This window comes from Macaca nemestrina, chromosome 12 (genome assembly GCF_043159975.1).
Source record: "Macaca nemestrina isolate mMacNem1 chromosome 12, mMacNem.hap1, whole genome shotgun sequence".
Taxonomy (NCBI): Eukaryota; Metazoa; Chordata; class Mammalia; order Primates; family Cercopithecidae; genus Macaca; species Macaca nemestrina.
In genome coordinates this window covers 106,963,444-106,988,281 of record NC_092136.1, presented here as the reverse complement: position 1 = coordinate 106,988,281, position 24,838 = coordinate 106,963,444, and the positions used below count along the sequence as shown (strand labels likewise).

Sequence of the window (24,838 nt, the reverse complement as noted above, 5' to 3'; positions counted from 1 at the left end):
ATACAAGGCATTAGTGACATCACTTTTTTTTTTCTTTTCAGTTTTCCCCACCTCAGGACTATGAGAGATTGATGTGCTGATCCATACTTTACATACAGAAAAGACAGTAGCTATAAGTGACATCTCTTCAGCATTTCCAAAACATGTTTTTCACATACATTATCCCACTTTGATTCACCCAGGAAGTATATGAGGTAGGCAGGACATGGATTCTTGATAGGCCCAATGTAAGGGTGAGGAAACCAGGGCCCAAAGTTGGTAACCACTGACATTTTACTGCCCGGTTCTCCTATTTCAAACCCTAAGCTGTTTCTACCATGCTATTATTTCTCAGCATAGCCACAAAGAGTTCTACCCTTAATATACAGTCTTGTTCAGGGTGGGTTCCCTGTCTTGCCTCCCCTATGGCTCCTACTTTGTTGACTTGTTAAGGAGTGGTGGTAGTGATTTTCATGGGCCTTACACCTCTTACCAGTTGTTTAGTTCCAGACTATGCGATGAGTTTACACAACATAGGCGTGTGTTAGAAATGATAAAGGGCTCTTTCTTCCTCAGGACTCTGCCTCTAGGGTGACCTAGTTTGCCTGTCCACTGTCATGTTTGTATGCTCCGGGTCTCTGTGGGTGAGGCCACTGTGAGCAAAGTGACAAAAGCCACTGATACTGACAACAGCTTAATTTATGCTGCAGAGCGCGGGAAGAAGAATGACATTACTTGATGTTTGATTTCCGAATATGAAGGAAGTCTTGATTATCAGATAAATAATTACATGCATGAGGGTATATATTTCTCTACATATATTGTCTATAAACTATGCATACCCATACATCCATGTATCTTGGCATAATTAAATAATTTATTAGAGGAATGAGGAAGCAATATAATAGTTATATAATAGAGTGATACCTAGTTTAAAAAATGTGCTCAGATAGTTTAGAGTTAAACTAAAAAAAGACTTTTTATGTTATGCAGTATTAATTTTCTGCCTGCATGGTTTTTTTTTCCAGAAAAAGTGTGATTATTCTGTATCTCTAACTTAGGAATCTAGTGCATCATAGACACTGATGATGTGGCAGTCATTATCTGCCAAACATCTGCCTAGTAAGCACGTTTTATATCCGTTTGGATCATCAGATTATAGTCAACACTAGATCCAATTATATTCAGACCCTTACTGAGTTTTTTTCTTTCAAGAGAGGTGGAAGCAATGGAGCTAGGCAGGACCCACCCTGCGTAGTATTTTGATGATTTCTACATGTTTCAACATCTGAGACTTTTAAAGTCCAAGGGCGTGTTCTTGTCAGTGTCCTGAAATAATCAGACTCTTAGCCACTGACTGGCTAAACAAAATGCCCCTGGCACTTCGGTTGGCATATGAATGATGATTTACTTATTTACAAGGAGCAGTAACTGTGAAATGTGTCTTATTACTCAAAATCTTAATGCTCAGCACATTTCTTACCTGATCAGACTATGTGAGGAACCAAGTCATAATTAGAAGTTTGCTTTAATCCATTTAGAATCAAAGCAAAATTAATTTCATGCCAAGTTCTTTAATCCAGTTTATGGAGCTTTCCAGCTGTAGGGAAGGCCTTGCCAGTGAGAGCTGGTGTTCAAGGCCATTGATAAAACTCATTTTTAGTTAAGATGGTTGAAGAATTTTTCTTACTTTAGGAATAATCTTTCTCAATGTGACAGGGGGTGCATATGCTCCTAAATAGTATTAGATAAAATGTTTCATAAACACTTTCCCTCCCCTTCTTTTTCCTATGGGTTGCCATCTCTAATTTTACCACTTCCTCCATATCCTGCCTTTGTTGGTCACCTTCAGATATGTTGCTTCTATTGCTCAATGGCCTGCTTTGCCTGGAGCGAAACCCAGGCATGTGACTGGAGCAAATTCTCTGCCACTGGTTTACAAATTACTGTTCGAGTTAGTGCATTTAAGGTTGACAACATATCTCTTTATGTGTTAATTTTATAATTTAACTGTCAGGCAGAAATATTACTTCCCTTAATTCTCAGACTCTTCTTGGGAAATACCTCACTGAAACTCCCAAGTACTGGACACAATAGAGAATTCTTTGGATATACTCAAATTGAAGCCACAAAGATGTCTAAAAGACTAGAAATGATTTCCTCAATGAGATCCATTGCTAACCAGTAGGGTACCTATGAGCTGAAACGTCACTAATTAGCTTTGTAGCATTTACTAATTGGCATCTTTGGGCTGTGAGACATGGCTGGCAACAGTCCTAGATGTTAGACATGGTCAGTTTAGTTCAATTTAGCAATTTTTTTGACTACTTCATAATCGAGATTTATACATCGAGTTTAATCATCACATAACACATATTTGTGTAATACTTTATAGTTTTATTTCATTTTGATCTTTCAACAGCCCTGAGAAATGGTTATTCAGAAATTTTCCCATTTTATAAAAATTAAATTGAGGTTCAGAAAAATAAATCCTGTATCCCAAATCACACAGGCTAGCCAGGAGTTTATCCCTTTCAACTATAATCTTTTCTGCCGTTGGTGAAGATAGAACAATACATATCGGCTTAGAAGGGCAGGTTAAAGGGTTGGAGGTTTTGGAGGGAGTCAGACCTAGATTGGATTCTGACTCAGACACTTACTGCCTAAGTGACTTTGGGCAAGTTTTTAAAACTTCTCTGGATTTCAGTTTTTCACATTCATAAAACGGGGGTAATACTTCTAACTCTCTTGTAGGATTATTTTGAAGGTCAAATGACTTGATGCATGTGACACGTAGGGTCCGGTGTTGCACTCAGCACATTGCCAGTTGCTGTTACAGTGTTTAATCCGGAAAGCTTCCCCGTTCTACTCTTTGAAGACTGAATCAGCCCTATGCCAGTTGTGTAGTTTAATTTGGTTTAGGGCTTTAAGATGGAAGCCATGTGTACCAAAAGGTTTTTGCTATACCATGATCCATTTTCCTGAGAAAATGTCTAGAAGCAGTGTCATCTTGTCTTATCATCAGTATTTTCATTCAGACTGAGCCAAATTGGCCATGATGGTGACCAGTTAAGCATGTATTAATATCTCCTAAAATCTCACTATTAAGAAGTTAATGAGCATACTGGAACTATTTAATAGTGACACTGTTTACAATTTTGGGAAAACAACAATCTCATTTTCATTCCATTAAAGACAAAAGGAAATAAGGAATTTCAGTTAGATACATGGGAAGTATTTCCTAATGGTCACCAAAGTGAAGTAAATTACCCGTGGAGGAAGCCGCTTGTGCTAGAAAGAGCGCAGGAGACCCACGACCTGGTCTTGATGGTGCTGCTTTCCAGTTCTGTAGCTGAGGCAAAGCACTTGAACCTCTCTGATCCTCAGTTTTTTCATCTGTGAAATGTGGATAATTAAATCTGAGACTCGTGAGATTGTTGTGAGTATCTAATAGGGTGGAAAAAAAGTGATTTGTAAAAACCATAATGTGTTATGCAAACCGAAGGTGGTGGTGTTACTCTCTGGAGTTCTTTGAAAACATCAGACATCCTTGCATGACTTAAGTGTGTTCTTGCCTGAAGGCAGAAGAAAGACTAAATAACTCATACGTCAGGGAGTGTATGTTTTCAGCTTAAATTAGTATTGATGGTATTAGGTTTTGTATCAAATTGAAATTCAATGGCTATTTTTGGAAAGGCATTAAAGTGAAGTAACAAAGGGGAAAATACTGGGAAAGCAAACATCCGTTTTGTATGGGAAGACTTAATTACCATATTGATTATATGTTAAGTATAATCAATTATAACCAGTAATAGTAATGATAACCACTGTGGTTTGCTATTAGAGCATACTTCTAATAAGGCAAAGGTTGTTAGTTTGAATCCCTAAATGGGCCAATTAGCATAATATCAGCCTTCACCCCAAGCTCTAATGAGGTCATGCAAATATATACCTGTGTTCACAAGGAGAATAAAATGAAGACTGGAAAACATTGCACAGATGTTAAGCCAGTATGGATAGAAAAACCCTAATTTTAGTGCATCTGTAGCTTTTTATTTTTTCCTTTAGCACACCTAGCATTTTCGCATCTTGTAACTAATCGTCTGAACTTCTAGTTTTGCTTAGCAAATTAGTGGTGTAGGTCACTTGAAATGGTATTCCTACCTTCCTAAAAAGCTGCTGTCCTTCTAAAAAGTATAGTTATGATTACCCAGAGAAGGTTGTTTAATCACCAGTATGTTCCAACTCTGTATCTATGAGTGCTTAAACTTACAGTGCTGTACTTGAAGATGACCCTGAGAACTACATACTTCTTACATGTGTTTTTCAGATAGGAAAATTGAGGCATTTTTTTTCCCCCAGGACTTTCAGGTGAAGAGATTTTGGGTAATTTTATTTTATTTTATAAAAGGTCAGTAGCACAGCTGGATTTGTAATATAGAGGTCCTGACTCAAAGTTCTATATTTAATTTGCAGTCTTTTTTTATTTTTTATTTTTTGGTTTATATGTAGTAAGTTTAGTCAGAGGCTGGGAAAGAAACATTATGTCTGGATGTTTAGCAAGATTGATGACTATGCAATTACCTCTCCTTCAGAATTAAACTGGTTGTTTGAAATGACATTATTTGGATTAGTTTTAGTAATAAAGTCAGTCATATAATTTGATCCATTGGTGTCTACAGGGCTACCTACAAAGAAAGGGTATGTAAGATTATAATTCTGATTAAGTTGTGGAATTTGACATAGGTTATCCTAAGAAACAGTGTGTTCTCATGTTGTGGACAAGGTGGTGTTCTCCACTTTGTGACCTGGAGGATGACGAGAAGGGTTCCTTATCCCTACAATTTATCTTTCCCTGATAAGCCTGTTTACTAAAATTAAACTCTTAAAGATTCAGACCATCCTCTATATTGTAGAGAAGCTCATTCACACTATCACCTACCTTAGCAAGGATTCAGACTTGAGGTTTTGAGGGAATGGAGTGAGGATTCCTCTTGAGCATCATCTTAGAACAAGGTAGTAAGGGGATTTGAAATTTTGATGAGGGAAAGAAAGAGAATATGCGAAGAACAGCTTTTGGATACTTACTTTGAGAGTTTAGATTATGGTGGTGAGGATCTGGCCTAGAAGAAAGGAACACAAAGACGCTGGGTGCCCAGAGGGTGGGGAAAGGTGAGCTAGAGGATGACAGAAAGCTGAGAAAGGGGAAGTGGAATTACTTAAAAAAAAATTAATTCCTGATTTTGCTTATGGCTTTTCTTGTTGATACAGCTTTGGTTTAAAGAATATTGTGTGTTCTCAAGAAAAAAATCGATTACTTTGAATACATGTGATTTTGTAATTTTATAAAACATTAAAAAACTACTTTCTTATTGAAGACCGTTTCCTAAGAGAAGACATGTTCTGGCCGGGCACGGTGGCTCACACCTGTAATCCCAGCACTTTGAGAGGCCGAGGTGGGCTGATCACGAGGTCAAGAGGTCGAGACCATCCTGGCCAACACGGTGAAACCCCGTCTGTACTAAAAATACAAAAAAATTAGCCGGGCGTGGAGGCAGGCGCCTGTAGTCCCAGCTACTTGGGAGACTGAGGCAGGAGAATTGCTTGAACCCAGGAGGTGGAGATTGTAGTGAGCCTACATCTCGCTACTGCACACCAGCCTGAGCGACAGGCTGGTCTAAAAAAAAAGACTTGGTCTAAAATATATATATACACACACACATATAGGTGTATATATATATGTATACATATATGTGTATATATATTCTTTTTGTACAAGAGGGTGTCTTTACTTTTTAGTCATGTGATGGTGAACAGATTATCTAATCTCTCTAAATTCAGTTCTTTTTTAGTGATAATAACACCAGTCTGATTATTTCACTTGATTGGTGCAAGGATCAATTAGGATAATATGTATTAAAAAAATGAACTGTAAAGTGCTCAACCAGATAAAAAACATTAAATATTGTATGCAGTAAAGGTTGAAGGTTACATGCTTAGATTTGGGAGCCATATTACCTGGGTTTCAATCCTGGCTTTGTCTCTTTTTATCTGTGTGACACAGGGCAACTTAAAGTTTGTGTCTCAGTATTCTCATTCATAAAATGTTAAAAATAATGACGCCTACCTCATGTGGTGATGTGAAAATCAAAGAAGTTCATATACATAGTGGGCTTAAAGCAGTGCCTGGCATAAAACACTGTAATCATTCTAGCTGTTGTGTTTTTATGTGCATGTTAGCACAAAACTAAATGCTGAATTATTTGCATGGGAGTGGGTTACTGTGAAATTAAAGAAAAAATCTCATATTTATGCTTCAAGCAGCATAGCTCTTTGCTTATCTAACAAATTCATATTTGATTATAAGCCATTAGTGACAGTTAATGAAAGGGATTATGTTTGAATTAAGCAGTTATGAGTATCCATCTCAGAAGCTTACTTCTCTTGCTATTTGAATTAAGAGACTATTCTCATTTAACACCGACTTATTCAGATAAAGTTCACAGTGTTTTTGTCTTGTTCATCATGTTTATACATTAAATGAAAGGTTTCAACCCTAACTACACATTGGAAGCAACTGGGCCCCCTGGGCCAGTTCAACTGAAAAATCTGGGGGTGGTACTCAGACCTTGGTATTTTTTATAAAGATCCCCAAGTGATTTTAATGTGAGGCAGAATTTAAAAGCATTGGCTTAGAGCAGTAGTGATTAAATATATACCTATATCATTTAGTTTCTGACCTTGATAGATAATTTTGTCATATTTAAATAAACAAAATAATGGCCAGGCAAAGTGGTTCACGCCTGTAATCCCAGTGCTTTGGGAGGCTGAGGTGGGTGGATCACTTAAGGTCAGGAGTTTGAGACCTGGGCAACATGGTGAAACCCCCATCTCTACTAAAAATACAAAAAAAAAAAAAAAAAAGAAATTCCGGACTTGGTGGCATGCACCTGTAATCCCAGCTCGTCAGTAGGCTGAGGCATTAGAACTGCTTGATCCTGGGAGGCGGAGGTTGCAGTGAGCTGAGATTGCACCATTGCACTCCAGCTTGGGCGACAGAGCAAGAGTCCATCTCAAAAAAATAAAACAAAATAATATGGCTCTTTATGGAGGTTTCTTTAAAGGCAGACCTATTGTTTCTATTAAGTTTGTATCTTGTGAGTGTATGTCACTAAGCAGAAATGAGAAGTTTGATTGTTTTTAAATTATGTGTGTGGTTTTTTTTGGCATGATGAAGTGCTGTGTGTATCAAATAAGAATATAGACTTGCAGAATGTGAAAGGTAAGAGGGAGCCTCAAAGGCATCTAGTTCAAGAGGACACACATTGAAGTCAGTTCTGATTTGGAGTGACTTATTTACTTACTGGGTGTGTAATCTTGTGACACTTACTTCACCTCCCTGAGCTGCAGTTTCTTCATCTCTGTAAAATTGAGACGTACATGTATTTTCTGCGATGACAACTGTGTTTCACGCTACACACACACACACACACACACACACACACACATCTTTACTCTCTGCCTCCTGCCTGATTCTTTCACGATACACACACACACACACACACATACACACACATCTTTACTCTCTGCCTCCTGCCTGATCCCCGCACCATCTGGCGCGGATATCCAGAGCAGGGACTGTGTGGGAGCCTCAGCGGGACTGTCTGAGCCTGCAGGGCCAGCTGCTGGGGACTGCTTCCTCCCACTCTTCAGGGATCATTTCTCTGGCTCTGTTGGGACTATTTCGTGGTTGGCTGTTCGGATCTCATGACCTTTCATGAGCATAACATTTAGTCTGTGGGGGTCAGTTGCTGTTGGTCAAGTATAGTGAAGCTGTTAATGAGACTAGAGATGAAGATGGCTTTTTGCTGCCGTATGATGGAGGCTTTTGGGTACCCTCTGTTGGTACCCTCTGTTTGAACCCCAGAAAATATGTGTACAGGACACTGATGGCTGCTTCCTCTTTCCAGCTGGCTTCCTCTTCATTGCTACTTTGTGTTGAGTTGGGACACTAGGAGGCCACTATCTATATCTTAGTTTGGGGGAAGGAGAGAAAAATTAGACCTCTTGAGTTTCTTTTTATGATAGTAGGAACAGTGGATTTTCTCCTTTCCCACCCTTGTCTCTTTGATCCTCCAGCATAGGGCTATAAAATTATTAGGCCACTCAGCAATCCTGTTGCACATTCTTTGTGTACAAGGAAGAAAGTTCATGGGTTGTTTCTTAGCAGCTGTAAAGTAAATGCCTGAGGTCTTGACCTTAGCTATGGTGTTTCGGCATCCTTCCTACTCACTGGCAGGCCTGGCTTTAGTACTATCCTCAGCCTTAATTTTGAGAATTCCGCTTGCATCACTATCTCTCTCAACTGATCTTAATGTTTCATTGGAAATATTTATTAATCCGGCCGCCATTTTTCTGAATTTTCCTCTGTTCACTGGAATTGGTGTCAGCTTCTCATAATGAGAAGTATCAGTAGCTTAATTGATTTTTTTTAGGTGATGATCTTGAAACATTACACCTGTGGGATGAGTTTTCTAATTGAAGTCTGTGCTCCTCCGCTAGATTATGAGACTCTTGAGGGTAGGAACCATGTTTTTCAGCTTAGCATAGCCATATCTCTCATTTATTACACACCTACTGTGTGTCAGAGATGTTGCTCTATTATTTCAGTGTATTCCCACAAAAATAAGGTACACATATATAACAAACCTGCACATTCTGCACTTGTATCCCAGAACTTAAAGTCTAATAATAAAAAAAAAATTTAAAAAGGTCATTAAACTAAAAAAAAAAAAAAGGTACACATAAGGAATCTTATTTCAGAAGAGCTTAAGTAAATTGCCCAAGGTCATCTAGCTAGTGAGTCACACAACTTGCTTTTGAATTCAGTTTGACTTTAGAGCCTCTTTGCTAAATCACCTTTCCAACCTCCTTCTTGCAGAAAAGGACAGATGCACATAAGAGGACTGGGATCTTGGCCTGTAAAATGTTGGATGGTTCTCTTAAGTAGGAAACAGTTATGGAGCTGCATTCTTAAAGAAGAAGATAGAAAGTATGCATGTCTTCAAAGCCCTTGTTGTTCCCACTGAACTACATTGACTTGCATCACTGGCATACATGGGCACTTACATAATATAAGTTTGTTGAGAGCTGGACCCTACCACCCCAGAGGCAGAAGTCATCTGATGGAAGGCTTTGGCCCATTTGTGGGTCTTCACTTCATGCTTTTTACTTAGAACAGAGAGGCTGAGATTATGTGAATTTGTCTCTCACTGATAAGGCCATGGGTTGAGGCCATCAGACAAACTCTGAGAACTGGAATGAATCCATGGTGATAAGATACTCGGAGGGGCCAGGAGTGTGTTGAAGTCAGTGTTGGCTTGCTACAGTTAGGAGATGCTGTGCAGTCAGCCTCTATGCTTGTGGTTTAGGGCATTAGAATGTGCCTGCCCACTTTGGCAAGAAATAGGAAGTGCATAAATGCTTTCTCAACCTGAAGCTTTGTTGGATGTGCTCAGAGAACATTTCCTTTTAATGTATTTGGAAACTATAAATTTAACTCCTGCTGGGAGTGGAAGTAATTGCTTCACACAAGAAAAAAGCTAGCTCTTTAAAAGGCTGAACTCCTTTCACAAATATGTGCTTTTTAATGACTGGGAAATTCCTGGTACAGAAAAAAATGTCCTTTTGTACAAATGAGGTCATTCTGGTCTTAAGTGGCCCTGTGCACTCTAGTTCCTGCTTTCTGTTCCATGTTTGGTGACCAGAGGTTATTGGAAGGATCATCCCTCTGTGGATATTCACTGCTTTTTGAACTTGTTGCCAAGGGGAAAGTGAGCTTAGGAACTGCCAAGCCAGTGCCAGAGGCCCAGATCCAAGGGGTACTGAGCTAGTGACTGATAGTGATTGCGTTTAGATTGGTCATGGATTGGGTTGTTAAAGCATGCTTTCTGTGTGTGCTAGGATCCCTGTGTCTGATTCATTCTCCTCAGATTTCTCAACCATTCCACTGTTTCTTGGTTCAGGAATGATTTTTCTTTCCTAGGTGCATATCATTTACTCTGCTTTGAGTCTGCTTGGATGAATAGAAACATCTGTGCCAGTCTGAGGCCTGGTGTAAACGAAAAGCAGCTGCTGAAAGAAGTTGCTCTGTACCTCTCCTTTGAACGCTTGCAAGCTGATTCCTCCTGAAGTTAATTTGTGAATTGGCTTGGCTAACGTGCAGTAGGTATCTGAGGCCTCAGATTTGTGTGGTGAAAGGGTTCTCCTACATGGTAATGTAGAGTAGATCTCAGTGGATGCCCTTGATTCAATTTAAGCTCACTTTCCTCTAACTTTAACCACTGCCTACCAAGGAGGATGTTAAAGATTCGAAGAGTGTTAGGTAGGGAGAGTGTTACATCTGTCTTGGATGTTTTTATAAAGAGGTGGACATGGAGTGGGTGCAAGTGAGATTTGACATAGACCTCTGGGTCTCTTTTTTTTTGAGGCAGAGTCTCACTCAGTCACCCAGAACGGACTGCAGTGGGGTGATCTTGGCTCCCTGCAACCTCTGCCTGCTGGGTTCAAGCAATTCTCATGCCTCAGCCTCCCAGGCAGCTGGGACTACAGGCACGTGCCACCACGCTGGACTAACTTTTAGTATTTTTAATAGAGACAGGGTTTCACTGATTTGGCCAGGATGGTCTTGAACTCCTGACCTCAAGTGATCCATGTGCTCGGCCTCCCAAAGTGCTGGGATTACAGGTGTGAGCCAGAGTGCCCGGCTCCTGGGGTCTCCTTTAGACAATATATGTTTAAGACAGCCACTTTGAAGGATTAGCGATTGGAAATTGATGTTTATTAACTGCTTCTTAGGTACCAGCACTATGCTAGACCTTTTCTGCATATTACCTTTTTAGAGGTAGAAGGCTTGTGTAGTTAATTAGCAGCAGCCCATGAGATTCCCAAGCTACCGTGCTGCCTCGCGTCTTGAAGGGTTTGTGTTACATTCGTGTTCCCCTAGAATTCATCCTTGGCTGTAATTGATCAATGTTTTGATGAGGCCTTGAGTGCTTTCTTTCTGCTTAATTGACTACAGGTTTTTGTTGTTTAAAACATTCTCTCTCTTGCTACTGAGAACTTGGTTCTTATCATAACTTCCTAATAAAATCTTGGTTCTAGGATCTTGGTGCCCCATTCATGACTCTCTAAGTCTGAAACTCCAAGTTCAGTCTCTGTTGCTTAATTTCTTGATCTGGGATTAAAAACCTCTGTCTTGAGGCATTGTGGAGAAGAGATTATGAAGTGTGGTCATGAGCTGCTTAGATATTTGTTGCAGACCCCATTTTTTGCCTGAAACACTTGTGGCCCATCCAGTATGCTCCAGAAAGAACCTTTGCTTGAATTCTTTTGGGTCATGGAGGAAGTCAGGCTGACTGCTGTGACAGTCATGGCTGTGGGCCCTGGATCATTGGCTTCCCATCCTACTCTGCCTTTTTATTAGTCTCCTTAAAGAACAGGGAAAAAAAAGATCATTTAAGTTTAAAAATATCCCTTATTATAAAGTTGACTATTTTAACTCAATTTATCACTGCTTGCTAGGCCATCTTTGAAAACCTTGTTAAAATGTAGAAGAAAATATGTAGACGTGCCATTTCATTTAAGTTGGTCATTACCTCATGCGGATTACATATGCTGGAAAGGAAAAACTGTGACTCATGTTTCTGCAGGGCACCCTCCCCACTACCCCCAAGGCCTGGGTTTATTGTAGGCAGCCAATGAGTATTTTATTGAACTTAATAGCTGGCACAAAAGATTTGAAGAAAACATTCCTAGGAAATACTATCATAATTGAAATTGGGAAGTTCTGTGTAATTGCTGAGGGCCTCATTAGTTTCTGTGAGGAAAATACAAGGCATGATGCAAAATGGGTTAATATTGTAGAAGGAAAACTCTCAAGAGGTAAATCAGAAGCTTCACCTATCTGCCTACGATGCTCACAATGGGAATGGTACTGATTTGCTGATAATATGTTTTTATTATTATTATTATTCTGTAGCCTCAGACGATACAGCAAACTCTCAAGAGGACACTGCAGTATTATGAACATCAAGTTATTGGGTAAGTAAAAATTGATTTTGGTTATTATTGGGGGAAAATTAAAGGTGATTACTCAAACGTAGCTGTTGAGTATGTGATTTTCTGCTACCCAGGTCAACCTTATTTTACAGTGGCTGTGTTCTCACGGTGTTGGGGGTGAAGGCTTATTGGGGGGGTCCCTTGGAGTGATTTCTTTTGGCTTATTTGTGCTTAATTCTTTTAAATGAAATTACTTTCTGGTATTGCTTTTTTTTTTTTTTTTTTTTCCTTGGTCTTCTCATGTTCTTACTGTCTTATTCCGATGTTGACTCGTATAATTTTGCCTCACTAATGTGGTAAGGTTTATTGGTACCCACCCAGATGCTTTGAATGGGATTTTAGAATCCTTAAGTAGAGTTTGATAAAAATCACTACAGCCTTAACACAGTTCAGTGAGAGGAATTAGTTTACTTACAGTCATGTGCTACGTATTTTTCTTTATTATCGCCTATTTCTTGAAGTGGTTGTGGTGTGGTGAAAGTAAGAAGACTTGAGGTCAAAAGACAGGACTTCAAGGCCTCACTAGCACATAGATCTTTTACTAAGTAACTTTATCTCTTTTGTAAAATGTGATGATAATAATAACTAAATCAAGGATTAGATGTAATGATTAAATGAGGTAATTTCAATGAAACCATTTTGTAAACAGAGAGCTCCAGATGAGTACGAGGTACACCTCTCATTGGCTATGGCAGAAAGCAATTGGCAAATATGAAAGCCTAAATTTACTTACTCATGCAATCTAGCTTTTAGATTCAATTTATTGACATTAGAGACAATGTATATTTTTAATTTACCTTGTTAGTATTCTTTACATGGCACAGTGATTTATCTTTGTAAGATTTTAAGAACTTTTGAGAAGTCAGTATTCAAACTGGTACTTCTTGAACAGTTCTCAGGATCATTCAACATTTATGGCTAATAGTCATTGCCATAGGGATCAAGAACATAATTTTGGCTATTAGGGTATAGTGTGATTTTTTTTCACAGAACAGAAGGGAAGAATTCTTAATGGAAAAATAATCTTGGTACCTAGTACAATGCCATATACTTTAAGTGCTTGATGATTATGTTAATTGTCGTTTCAAAAGGAATTGCTTTGAAACTTTGTCATACTAATCCTCAAGAGTGTAGTTCAAGGAAAAACATATTATTTAAACTCATGAGATGGCTTTTAGTTTGAGGCCATTAGTGATTTTAAATCGTTTATCCTAATGGAGATAAAGAATGTCAAATTAATCTTTCTCCACACATCCTAGAATAAAACTTAATCACTCTCATTGAATTGGCTGCTTTCAAAGTATGGTGTTTGGATTAAATTAATAAAGTAGTTCCTTGTATGTGGTGAGCACTACATACTTGTTTGCTCTTATGTTATTATTATTATTAATATTTTTATGACAATATCCATCAAAGTCTAATCATTTTCTGGGATTATGAATGTTCTTTCTCTTTGAAATAAAATAACTGATGAAATACTTTCATTTGTGCACTAAAGTATGTAAAGTATGCCTTCAAGGCAATTTGGAGTGGGACTCTTATAATGTGATCCAAATAGATAACCAACCTATATTGCTATAATCAGAAATTTTTTTTTTCACCTTTGATAGAATGGAGGGAGTTCTCTTTTATCCAGCTAGCTGCCTCAGCCCTCCCCTTCTGCCTATGTAGACATTTGGCCTGTGGTGATTCTTTGTCCATTGCATGAATGGTCTTTTCCTAGTTCTGTTTATTGCATACACAGTATAAAGAAAATGGAGAGTTTGACACCAGTATAAAGAGGGGTTTTGATGTCTGGCATGATTCAAATAGGCCTATTAGCATATTTTTGCTTGGGTTTTGGCTGATTTCTCGGACTTGAAGCACCTTTGCTCACTGACTTTATTTGCATTCACGCTGATGAAGACAAAGGGGTCCTGTTGACAGCAATTTTGCCACGTTTGCCTTTCTTGACTGTATTCCCCTTTCTTGCCTTTTTTCTCATTGATGACTTTCCTGTCCAACTTCCTCTTTTGCCTTTTATTCTCCATCTTTCTACTTTTTATTTCTCTTTTCATAATCAAAAAAGCAGAGCAGCTAATATCACTCACCCTTGAACTAAAAAGTATTTGCAACTGTGTGTTGTTCCTCTTAAGAAAATACAATTTAAGACTTCTTATCTCTAATTATGAAAAAGAATGTGTTTCTTACAGTTAAAGGGATTTCAGAATCCCTGAATTGAGAATTGAGAGTAAGTGCCGACAAGCATAATTTTAGTTATTTTTCAGCAGGCGAGGTGGGAAGGAGATGCTTTTCCTAATCTCTGAAATGGGGCTTGCTTAAAGGTGTCTTGAAATAACTCAGCATTTAAATACTTTGTGTTGAGGTGTTGAAGCAAAACAGGTAACAGAGTTTGAGCTAGCCCTTCTCTTTTTAATTTCTTAATTATCCTTCAATCACTAACCTTCCTTTCCTTTCCTTGAAAACTCTGCCCTTAATCTGTTTTATTTATCAGAGCTCTAGGATTGTACAGTTCTGCTCCTTGGATTCTTATACTGGTTGCCCATAGAAACTCTCTGAGGCTTTTTTTGTCTGCCAAGACTGAGACTTGAACGCAGGGAGCAGCTGTTCCGAAGGGTCACAGACAGAAGGACTGGGAGGGAGTACCCGATGGGGCTTCCTGTTAGGGAGTAAGATAGCCTCTCTGTACCTCATCCACTTTATCTTTAAACATTATTCTACTCCTTAATTTATCCATTCACTCGTTCATTTATTTATTCATAGAGATCATTCAAGTTGGGGAAATGAGTGCTAAAATAATTTATTCATGCAATGTGATAAATCTTCTTCTCTTCATTTCCACTATCGTCATCATCTCTCACCAAGACATTCTGGTCTGATTTTCTGGTTTCTACTTTTGTCCTCCAATATGTATTTTCACCACAGCAAAATGATAAAAAATTAGATCATGCCACCTTCTTACATGAAACCAATGGTTCTCAAATGTTAATGTGCATCAGAATCACCTGCCAGCCTTGTTAAAACACATATTACTGGGCCCTGCTCCCAGAGATTCTGATTCCGTAGGTTCAGATGGGGCTCAAGAAACTGGCATTTTTGACAAGTTCCCAGGTAATGCTGATGCTGCTTGTCCATGCATCACACTTTGAACCCCCTGCTTTAAACTATATAATGGCGTATTATGGTAGAATAAAGTCTAAATTCTTTCTGTGATCTGGCCTCTGCCTCCCTCTCTAATTTCATCCCTTTCCACTTCCCTTTTTTTCACTCCATTTCAACCTTCTGTTGGTTTCTCAACTTGCCAACCTTAGCTTCAGGGCCTTTGTATGTATCGTTTCATTTTCATGTAATGCTCTTTCCCCAGATGTTTGCATGACTTATTCTTTATATACATATAGATCTCTGTTAAAATGTCTTCTCTTCAGGAAAGCCTGCCCTGATCACTCCATCTAAAGCATCTCTCCATCACCTACCTCAAACTCCAATTGTGTCAGGTTGACTTTGTGGAAAATTTTGATTGCTATATAAACTCTACATATTCATGCTCACTTGGAGAGCTTCTTGCTCCCATAGCACTGTCTTTCCTTCACCTAGAATGAGTAAGGGGGTATTGAGTGTGCATCTTTATGTTAGTTGCTCTTTATTTTTTTTTATTTTTTATTTTTTTTTTAAATTTATTTATTATTATTATACTTTAAGTTGTAGGGTACATGTGCATAACGTGCAGGTTTGTTACATATGTATACTTGTGCCATGTTGGTGTGTTGCACCCATCAACTCGTCATTTACATCAGGTATAACTCCCAATGGAATCCCTCCCCCCTCCCCCCTCCCCATGATAGGCCCCGGTGTGTGATGTTCCCCTTCCTGAGTCCAAGTGATCTCATTGTTCAGTTCCCACCTATGAGTGAGAACATGCGGTGTTTGGTTTTCTGTTCTTGTGATAGTTTGCTAAGAATGATGGTTTCCAGCTGCATCCATGTCCCTACAAAGGACACAAACTCATCCTTTTTTATGGCTGGATAGTATGGTAATTTATAGATTCAATGCCATCCCCATCAAGCTACCAATGAGTTTCTTCACAGAATTGGAAAAAACTGCTTTAAAGTTCATATGGAACCACAAAAGAGCCCGCATCTCCAAGACAATCCTAAGTCAAAAGAACAAAGCTGGAGGCATCACGCTACCTGACTTCAAACTATACTACAAGGCTACAGTAACCAAAACAGCATGGTACTGGTACCAAAACAGAGATATAGACCAATGGAACAGAACAGAGTCCTCAGAAATAATACCACACATCTACAGCCATCTGATCGTTAGTTGCTCTTTAACTCAAACTTCTAGGATTCAGAATGGACTTTCTGGGTGTTGTGGGGTGGAAAGATTAGTGAGAAGCAGAAGGGGTCAGTAGGAGACAGGCAGGATTCACTTTAGAAATTAAAAGAAACTGAGGATGGAGGAATGTCTCTTTATAATAGTACTTCTTTTCTTATATAATTCTTGCCATTATCTTGTGCCGTTTCTTCTCTTTGTATGTTGTGGAAAGATTGTGTTTTGTAAGTAGACATATGAGAATTACTAGACATAAAGTCAAGTTTTGCTATTGAATAATCTTGGGAAGATTACTTAAAATCCCTGAGCCTCAGTTTTCTCATTTTAAAAATGGGAATAATAACAGTGTTGTGGTGAAGTTTAAATGAAATCTTAATGATAATAATGTATGAAGTCACATAATTACATAAAGTAGTTAGCATAGTACCTGGTACATAAAGATAATCAATAAATGAATTGAATTATTATTACTACTATTAGTAAATCACTCTTTTGCAATTCAACTTTTGTTGATTATCTTCAGTTTATCCTCCTGCTGCAATCTTTTCCTGTCTTTGTTGGGACTTTTAAAGTTTAGAATCTGTTGTTTAGCATCCGGAGCTGAAGATGCGCAGTTTGTGTTCTAGCAACAGTTTTCTTCTTAAAGAGAACACTTTTTTGTTGATTTTTTTTCTTTTTTTGACTGAAATTTCTGTCTCTAGAGGGCTTGACTCAATTGTTGTCACTCATATTTGTACTACATGACTCCTACTGGTCTATGGCTCACAAAAATTGATTGCCATGGCAGTGTAGATGAAGCACAGATTTCTTCAGTAAACTGCTGTGGGAGATGTGATAATCTTTCTGAGATACAGTGTTCACTCACTATATATTTTAAACAATGAAGAATAAAGAAATGTGTATTCAGAACCATGCCACTAATTTTATTCTTTTTTTTTTTTTTTTGGCCAGAATAAGCATTGTTGTGTTAATATCATGGGTAGGACTATTGCCAAACTCATATTAGTCTGGGATAGCAATTCTTATAGTCATCTAAAATTAAATTGTATTGCTCCAATTATTAATGTGAGCCCTATGTTTGTTTTATACAGCCAACCTGTTCTCTTTTTCTTTTGACAATTGAGGAGAAATTAAGCCAGAATAATTTCAGTAGAACACTAGAAGTGAAATTAAGAGTGGGTGAATTCTGATTATTCTGGGAAACAAACTTCAAGGATATTACTTAAGCTATCATGATCAGATTTTGTGGCTTAAATTATTTTATCTAAAAATGATCTAGCTTCTTTTTCATATATTTACATAGAAAAACTGTATCTTTTTGAACATAAACAAATTAGACAAAAGCTAATATCTATTGGTTGCTTACTGTGTTGGAGGAGATATGCTGGGCACGTTCCATCTTTTATTTAATCCTAAACATATTGCATAAGAGTACTGTATTAAGCACATTTTACAGTTGAGGAAATTGAGGCTGAGAGAAAGAAATACTTTTTTAAGGTCATTCTGATAAAAATGGTGGAGGTTGAATTAAAAATAACCCTGTGGTTGCCTGTGTTTAACATCTGTGCTCCCTGTTCCACCTCTTGAGTGACTCCTGCATTCTGGAAACTGTGGTAGGCATTTTGCCTAACTGGTTTATTGGAGTCTGATCTCAATGTGGTATACAGACATGAAACCATTTTATTTTTCCCTCCACTCACATCAAACATGCTAGGATACATCCCCTTCGATATTAGCTTAGACAGATTGCTCTGTTTTCTAAGTACTTCCAAGAATTATGAAGTTCACTCCAGGCCAATTTAAATCTTTACTCTCATATCCAATTTGACTCTAATGTTCCTTTCCCTGTCTGGGTCAGGCCTTGGCCTTAGAGACTTGCAATGCAGGACAGAGTGTATGATGTGGGTTTTCACTCCTCTTCTCCAGGCCATTCCTTTCTGGGTCCCTTTCTCTTCTGATGTATTGGTTGAAGCATGAATGAAATGGAAAATGGCAGAAGCCTTTTTAAATTCGCTGGGGTTGTAGCAGTCCTTTCTTGGCTGTGATGCCCTCACTAGGGTGCATATATGAGTTCTGCCCTGACTGCTTCGGATGCCACAGCTCCCGCACCTGAGGACTTCACTCTCTTGGTCTTGCTAGTGGGAGCCCTGTCCCTGGCTGGTAGCCTCTAGATTGGAAGAGCACCATGACAACCAGACAACTCAAGCTTGCCTCTCTCTTCCCTAACCCATGAGAAACTCACATATTTGCCCTGCCAAATGGTGGGCCTTTAGGTTGCTCCCAATTTTTCTCGATTTCTTTTCCTTGTTAATGACTCTCTCCTGAGTCTTCTTCCTTTTGTCAGTCAGACATGGGAGTATGATCAGGAAATCCACTGTCTCTGCAGACGTTCACTGGGGAATGAGATGGGAGATCCCCAATCTCTACCAGCTATGGACCCCCCTCACCAACTGGATGTCTGCAGGGAACACTCCCCTTCTCTCCTGTTCTAGGAGGGGAGGGGGGGGAGCACAATAGCACTCTCTTCCTAGGCCAACTCCTGACTCTTCTGAAGATTTTATTTTGAAGTCTTTCTATTCCTTTGCTTCTGTAAGCTGGTGGTAGGGTGACAGAGGCAGTGGCTATTTAGTCTCCTCTGAAGTCCTGAAGAAGAGCACTGGTCTTCTTGGCTACCCCTTTAGAATGTGGGAGGATTTGGCCTTTAATGTCCTCAGCTTAATTTGTCTTAGCTCTCATTCAGAGGCAACTCAAAAAGTCCCAGTCAATATCCAGTTACACGGACATTGTGTTATTTAGTCCTCACAAGAACTCTAGGAGGTACTTCCATTTTATGGGAGAGGAAAGTTAGACTAACAGAGATTAGGTTACTTGCCCAAGATCTCACAGATAGAAAATGGTAAGACCATGACTCAAATTCTGCCAGGTGTATGCTGCTATCTTTTTTTTTTTTTTTTTTTTTTTTGAGGCAGAGTCTCGCTCTGTCACCCAGGCTGGAGTGCAATGGCGTGATCTCGGCTCACTGCAAGCTCCACCTCCCAGGTTCACGCCATTCTCCTGCCTCAGCCTCCTGAGTAGCTGGGACTACAGGTGCCTGCCACCACACTCGGCTAATTTTTTGTATTTTTAGTAGAGACAGGATTTCCACGTGTTAGCCAGGATAGTCTGTGGTCTCAATCTCCTGACCTCGTGATCAAACCTCCTCAGCCTCCCAAAATGCTGGGTTTACAGGCATGAGCCACTGCACCTGGCATATACTGCTATCTTCTTGACTGTGATAAAGGTTATGGTGTGTTGACTTTCAACACTGTTGAATGCCAGGACACCAAATTAACATTGTTAACTTTTCCTTTTCTAGGCAGCTTCCTCATAGAAGCAGATCACTAGCCTTGATGACGTGCTTACAGAGTGATACATTAGCTATACAAAGCTGATATATTTTTCGTTCTCCTCAATTTTTTTCACACATAGCTTTCTCGTTAACAGTTGCCTTCAGTTCCAGGTCTACACTGCAAATGCTGATGTGAATGGTGGGTTACGCCAGAATTATGTCTCAAAGCTTCACTTATTTTAAAATGTGATTATGATGAAAGCATAGACTGCGTGTGCCTGTGCGTATGTATATGAGTTGCATTCGCAGATGCTTTCAAAAATTTCTCCTTATGCTAATTTTGTTTTCTTCTTAGTTACAGGGATGCAGAAAAGAATTTCCACAATATCTCTAACAGATGCTCCTATGCAGAACACTCCAACAAAGAAGAAATCGAAGATGTCTCAGGAATTCTTCAGTGTACTGCTAATATACTCGGTATATTAACTATATATTTATATGATTGAGAGAGAATGAAAGAGAGGGAATGTCAAGGTGGAAACGTTTCATGTTCTACCAAAGAGAGATTTGGAGAATATGGCAAGTTGAGACCCAGACCTTGTGAAGTGATGGGTGTTAACTCTCCTGAAGATGTTTGAGTGGAAATTGCTTGCATGCCACTTACTTAGAGATGGAAAAACATCAAAACAAAAATACTTAAATTCCAGGGAAACAATTTCAAATATTCACATGTGAATAGTATTAGCCTTGTATAATTCATATTTCTTTGGCCCTTATTCTCAGCTGAAGTTGTAGGATCTTTTTTTTTACTCTCAGTCATACTCTGTTATTTCTGGGAGGTCCTGGTTGGGGCAGAAGGGTGGCCCACAGGTACTCTTAACACTCTACAATCCAGCGTTCCTTTCTGTGGCCTTGTCAGTGAAGCAGGTCATCTACTGAGGTGTCTTTGCCCTACTTGGGGCTGGGGGAGTGTCTGTCTTAAAGGTATTTGGACTTATGGCAGAGGGGCTGTTTTTGGATGCTCCAATATGGCTAAAAGGTAGTGTGGTAGATTGCATCCAATCATACAGCCTTAAGCTACCATAACTGAGCTGTTCTACCATGCTACCTGAAGTTCTTGGTATGTGAGAGCTACCTTGTATTCCATGCAAAGTGTTCTAAAAGAAATATATATTTTTTCCTGATGTCTTACAGATGTTTCTAGTGAGAAATTTCTCTTTAAGTTCTTTTTAGAATCCTTTCTTCTTTATGACCCAGATAGGAATCCATGGGGTGCTGGAGGGTGCTAGTGGGGAATAACAAATCTTAGTGAGCGACTCCACACAGAATGCAGAATCTCTTTTGGGGTCAGGTGATGGAGAATAGGGCAAACTAGTTTCCATGTTCTTTCTTTTCCTTTGAAGTACTTTTCCCTGGAGACATCTGAGTTTCTCCTACAAACAATTTCCAGGTCACCCCAACCCAAGAGTCTATCAGATTTTTCTAAACATGCCTGACTTCTAGAGGTAGACTTCTTTTACATTCAAGCTGGGAATCCAGCCGCCAGTTGGCTACATTTTCATGCTAGGTAACTTTTGTAAACACAAAATCGAATAATAAGAAAATGTATCCTTTTTTGTGAGGGGAGGCATATAGATGTTAGTGGTTTGTCTAACATCTATAACACTATGCAGGACGGTGATGGGTAGTGAAAAGGAGGCCAAAGATTCATCACCTTAATCTTAGAACAACTGCAGGGATGTCACAATACCCAAGTAAATCTTATGATTGGAGAAAATCAGAGGTGAGATTAAAAGAGACATTACCTGAGAGTTTAAAGTTTTCTGATTTTATATTTTCGAGGACTTTCCTTTCAGTAACATCTATTTCTCTTAATGCATTGTGATTTCAAGGGGTGGGGTGATGATGCCACACTAAAAGGGATGTATCAGAATCTCAGTGAAGGGATGTTTAATATTTTGAGACGTTGCTTCTTAACCAGTTCCTAAGCATTTTCCTGATCCTTACATCTTTCTTCTTTATGCTCCCTAGTTTTAGAATCACTGAGTTAGAGGGAATAGGAGGTGTTCAAAGATAATGATTACACTGGGGTGCTAAAGGTAGTTGGACTGTGGCTTGTAAATGAGTGTGCAGAATTTTCACAGAAAGAAACCCTGGGTCAAACAATTTGAAATGGTGACCACCAGGGGACACCGTTGGCCCAGCGCAGTTTAGTTGCCCTTCAAAAGTTGCCCTGAGATGCTGAATAAGTCGTGAGTGAGAAGTCAGCAGGCAATGTGCTGCCTGATGACATTAGGGTAAGTGAAGTGTTTATAACTTAGAAGGTGATTGTGTAACACGGTTTAGATTTCCATGAATACTAACTTTTTTTTTTTTTTTTTTTTTTTTTTTTTTTTTTTTTTTTTTACCAAAGAGATACTAGGTCTGATTATTTTCTTCCTCTAAGTAATGATAGGTTGTTCTCAAGATTTAAAGCAAAATCTTGTAAAGTTTAAATTTCTGGAGGTTAACATTTAATGCCTGCCACCTGCCAACCAGATGCTGGCACAGATGATTATGTGCCTAAGAGGTAGCTGTTCTCTTTGAATAATGTATTTTAAGAATCTTGATATATTGATGCTCTGAGGACAGCTTTAGTGGTCATATTCAGTAAAAGCTTTGTTTTTAACAAGTCACGGAGCTATGATTAATCTTGGCTTGCTTAGATTTTATCTTTTTTTAAAGTTGTGTTTAAATTCTCTTGTGTAATCATATATGAGAATGAAAGAATTGGTTAGCTTACTGGACAGAAAAGCATCACATAAAAAAATTATTTTTTGGGAGGGTGTTGGGTGGTGGCACAGGAAAATAGCATTTCAACCAAGTTAAGAACAATTTTGATACCTGGGAACCTTTCTTTTGGATGGCAGAAGGCAATGTTCCAACTCCATGGTTTATATTGATCATCTTTGGGGAGTGTGATTAGAATATTGGTGGTTTATTCACTTATTTGTATGTTATTTATACTTCATCATCAAAAAAGACTTGAAGTCATAGATCACAAAATATGATCATAGTAGCAATTTTTCTCCTTCCAAAATGATCATTTCTACCTACTTAGTATAAACAACTCCTCTAGAAAGTTTGGTCATTTACTGGCTCTTCAGGTTGAAGTTTGCATTTAGAGGGTGACATGGAATAAAAACGAGGACCTGAAGAGAAGGAGAAAGTGAGTTGGAGAACACCTGTTACGCCTCTGTCACGCATTTGTTCTCACCTCTTCCATGGGACTCCCTGGGAGTGCCTGTTGTGCCCTACAGGGTGGTTCATGTCTCTGGAGTAACGGGAAAGAACTGCTTTCAGATATCAAAATGTTTGCTCTCTGTTTCCCTTTTGTTGGCTTAGAAACTGGTTGTTTCTATTTTCTGTCTCATTTACAAATTACGGATATTGATTATGGTCTGTTTCTTGCCATCTCTTCACCACATTTTGGTGCTTTGGCAATTGCTGTGATAATGGAGGCTGGGCCCTTGAAACTCTGGCCATGCAAAGAAACATAGTAGACAATGCCCTCCCTGCTGGAGGACTTCAGATTTAAGTTTATTGCTTTATTTGGTACGTAATATCTTTTGCATACCAAAATGATCTAATTTTAGTTGTCCAAAAAATAGAAAATCTTTTCTAGCCCTCATCTGCAAAGCCTATTTTTAGCTCAAATTAAATAGTAGAAATGTGTTTATGTTCTGTGAGGCAACATTAGTATCTTCTTGGAAGTTGTAATGGTTGAATGAAGCATGTATTAAAGCATGTGTACCATGTTTTGTGCTGAAATGTTGCTACTTGTTCCTATGTGTTACATAGTGTTATAGGCAGGGAGACAAAGTGAGTAGGAGAGTTAAGGGAGAAGAATGATAAATTGCATAGTCTCCTTTGTCATAATAAGTTAAATATAAATGAGGTTATGACTATTGCAGTTTTAACAAGTTCTAATACTATTAAGGGTGTTGTGGGTGTTTCAGTTTTTGTAGAGCTTTAAGAGCTACAAGATGAGGGAGGAAAAAGACTTCCCACAGTAGTTTAGAGAACAAATAGAAATGAGAGCTCTGGGTTAATTCATTTACTGAAGAGTTATAGCATATAAAGGTTTGCAGGTTTAGGAAGCATCAGTTATTTGCTAAGTATTGCTCAAAGTATAATTTTATACTGCCCTTGCGAAGTGCATTTCCTCTCAAAATAGGAAGTGCATAGTTCTGAAAAGTATTCATTAATGTTTTCTTTGTTTTAAAGGTCTCTCTCTGTCAGAGCGTTGCTTTATCTTCTCTAGAAACGTAACACATTTAATTCAGAATGGTAGCAATGTTATCATGGGATTATTTTGTTGGGAGAGGGCTAGTAAGGAGGATAGAGGGAAAGACCTTTGGGGCTTATTCCACACAATATTTTCTTAGTGTCAGGGATCCTGAAATACTATGAAATCATTTATAAGATGCCACTGATTCCACAATCTTTAGCTGGTATGGAACTCTCTGTTTTTTGTAAGTAATAATTTTTTGCTTATATGCCAACTTGTGCATACTATTTTGTTTCACTGTGATTTGGAATGTGTATTTAGGAGCCTTTTAATTGGTCATAAAATTGTGAAGAATTAGGTTAGGGTTAAGACTAACTTGGGGATTTTCTGGGAATAACTCTTAATAATATAATTGTTTAGCAGATTAGAATATGTTTAACATATTTATTATCTTGGAGAACTAGTTAGTGTAGTAACAACTTACCATATTTATTGGTGAATTAATATTAATAGCAATAAATAACTTCTGCCAATATAGTTCTTGTTACTATAACTTGGTAATTGATCAATTTCCTCTTTCATTAAAGTAAATATTTTCAGTATTTTACTAAAATGAATTGGAATTAAGGTGGTTGGAGGGGAAGTAACTTAATAATGTTACTATAATGTAGTGACTTAGAGCAAGACTGGAGCCAGACTACTTGGGTAGAAAATTCATCTCAGCTACTTACTACCTGTACGAATTGGAATGATTGACTTCATCTTTCCTTACCTCATATTTCTCATTTGGAAAATGGAGATAATAT

At 38.5% G+C, this 24,838-nt stretch overlaps 1 protein-coding gene across 2 annotated transcripts in view; it reads left to right on the top strand.

Annotated features, from left to right (window-relative positions):
* LOC105493756 (guanylate cyclase 1 soluble subunit alpha 2) overlaps positions 1 to 24,838 on the top strand; it is a 347,998-nt gene that overhangs the window by 41,749 nt on the left and 281,411 nt on the right. For both annotated transcript variants that reach the window (XM_024796548.2, XM_071075528.1), the window contains exons 2-3: positions 12,020 to 12,081; positions 20,118 to 20,239. In XM_024796548.2, coding sequence (XP_024652316.2) covers positions 12,020 to 12,081; positions 20,118 to 20,239 — 184 coding nt within the window. The remainder of the gene's footprint in view (positions 1 to 12,019; positions 12,082 to 20,117; positions 20,240 to 24,838) is intronic.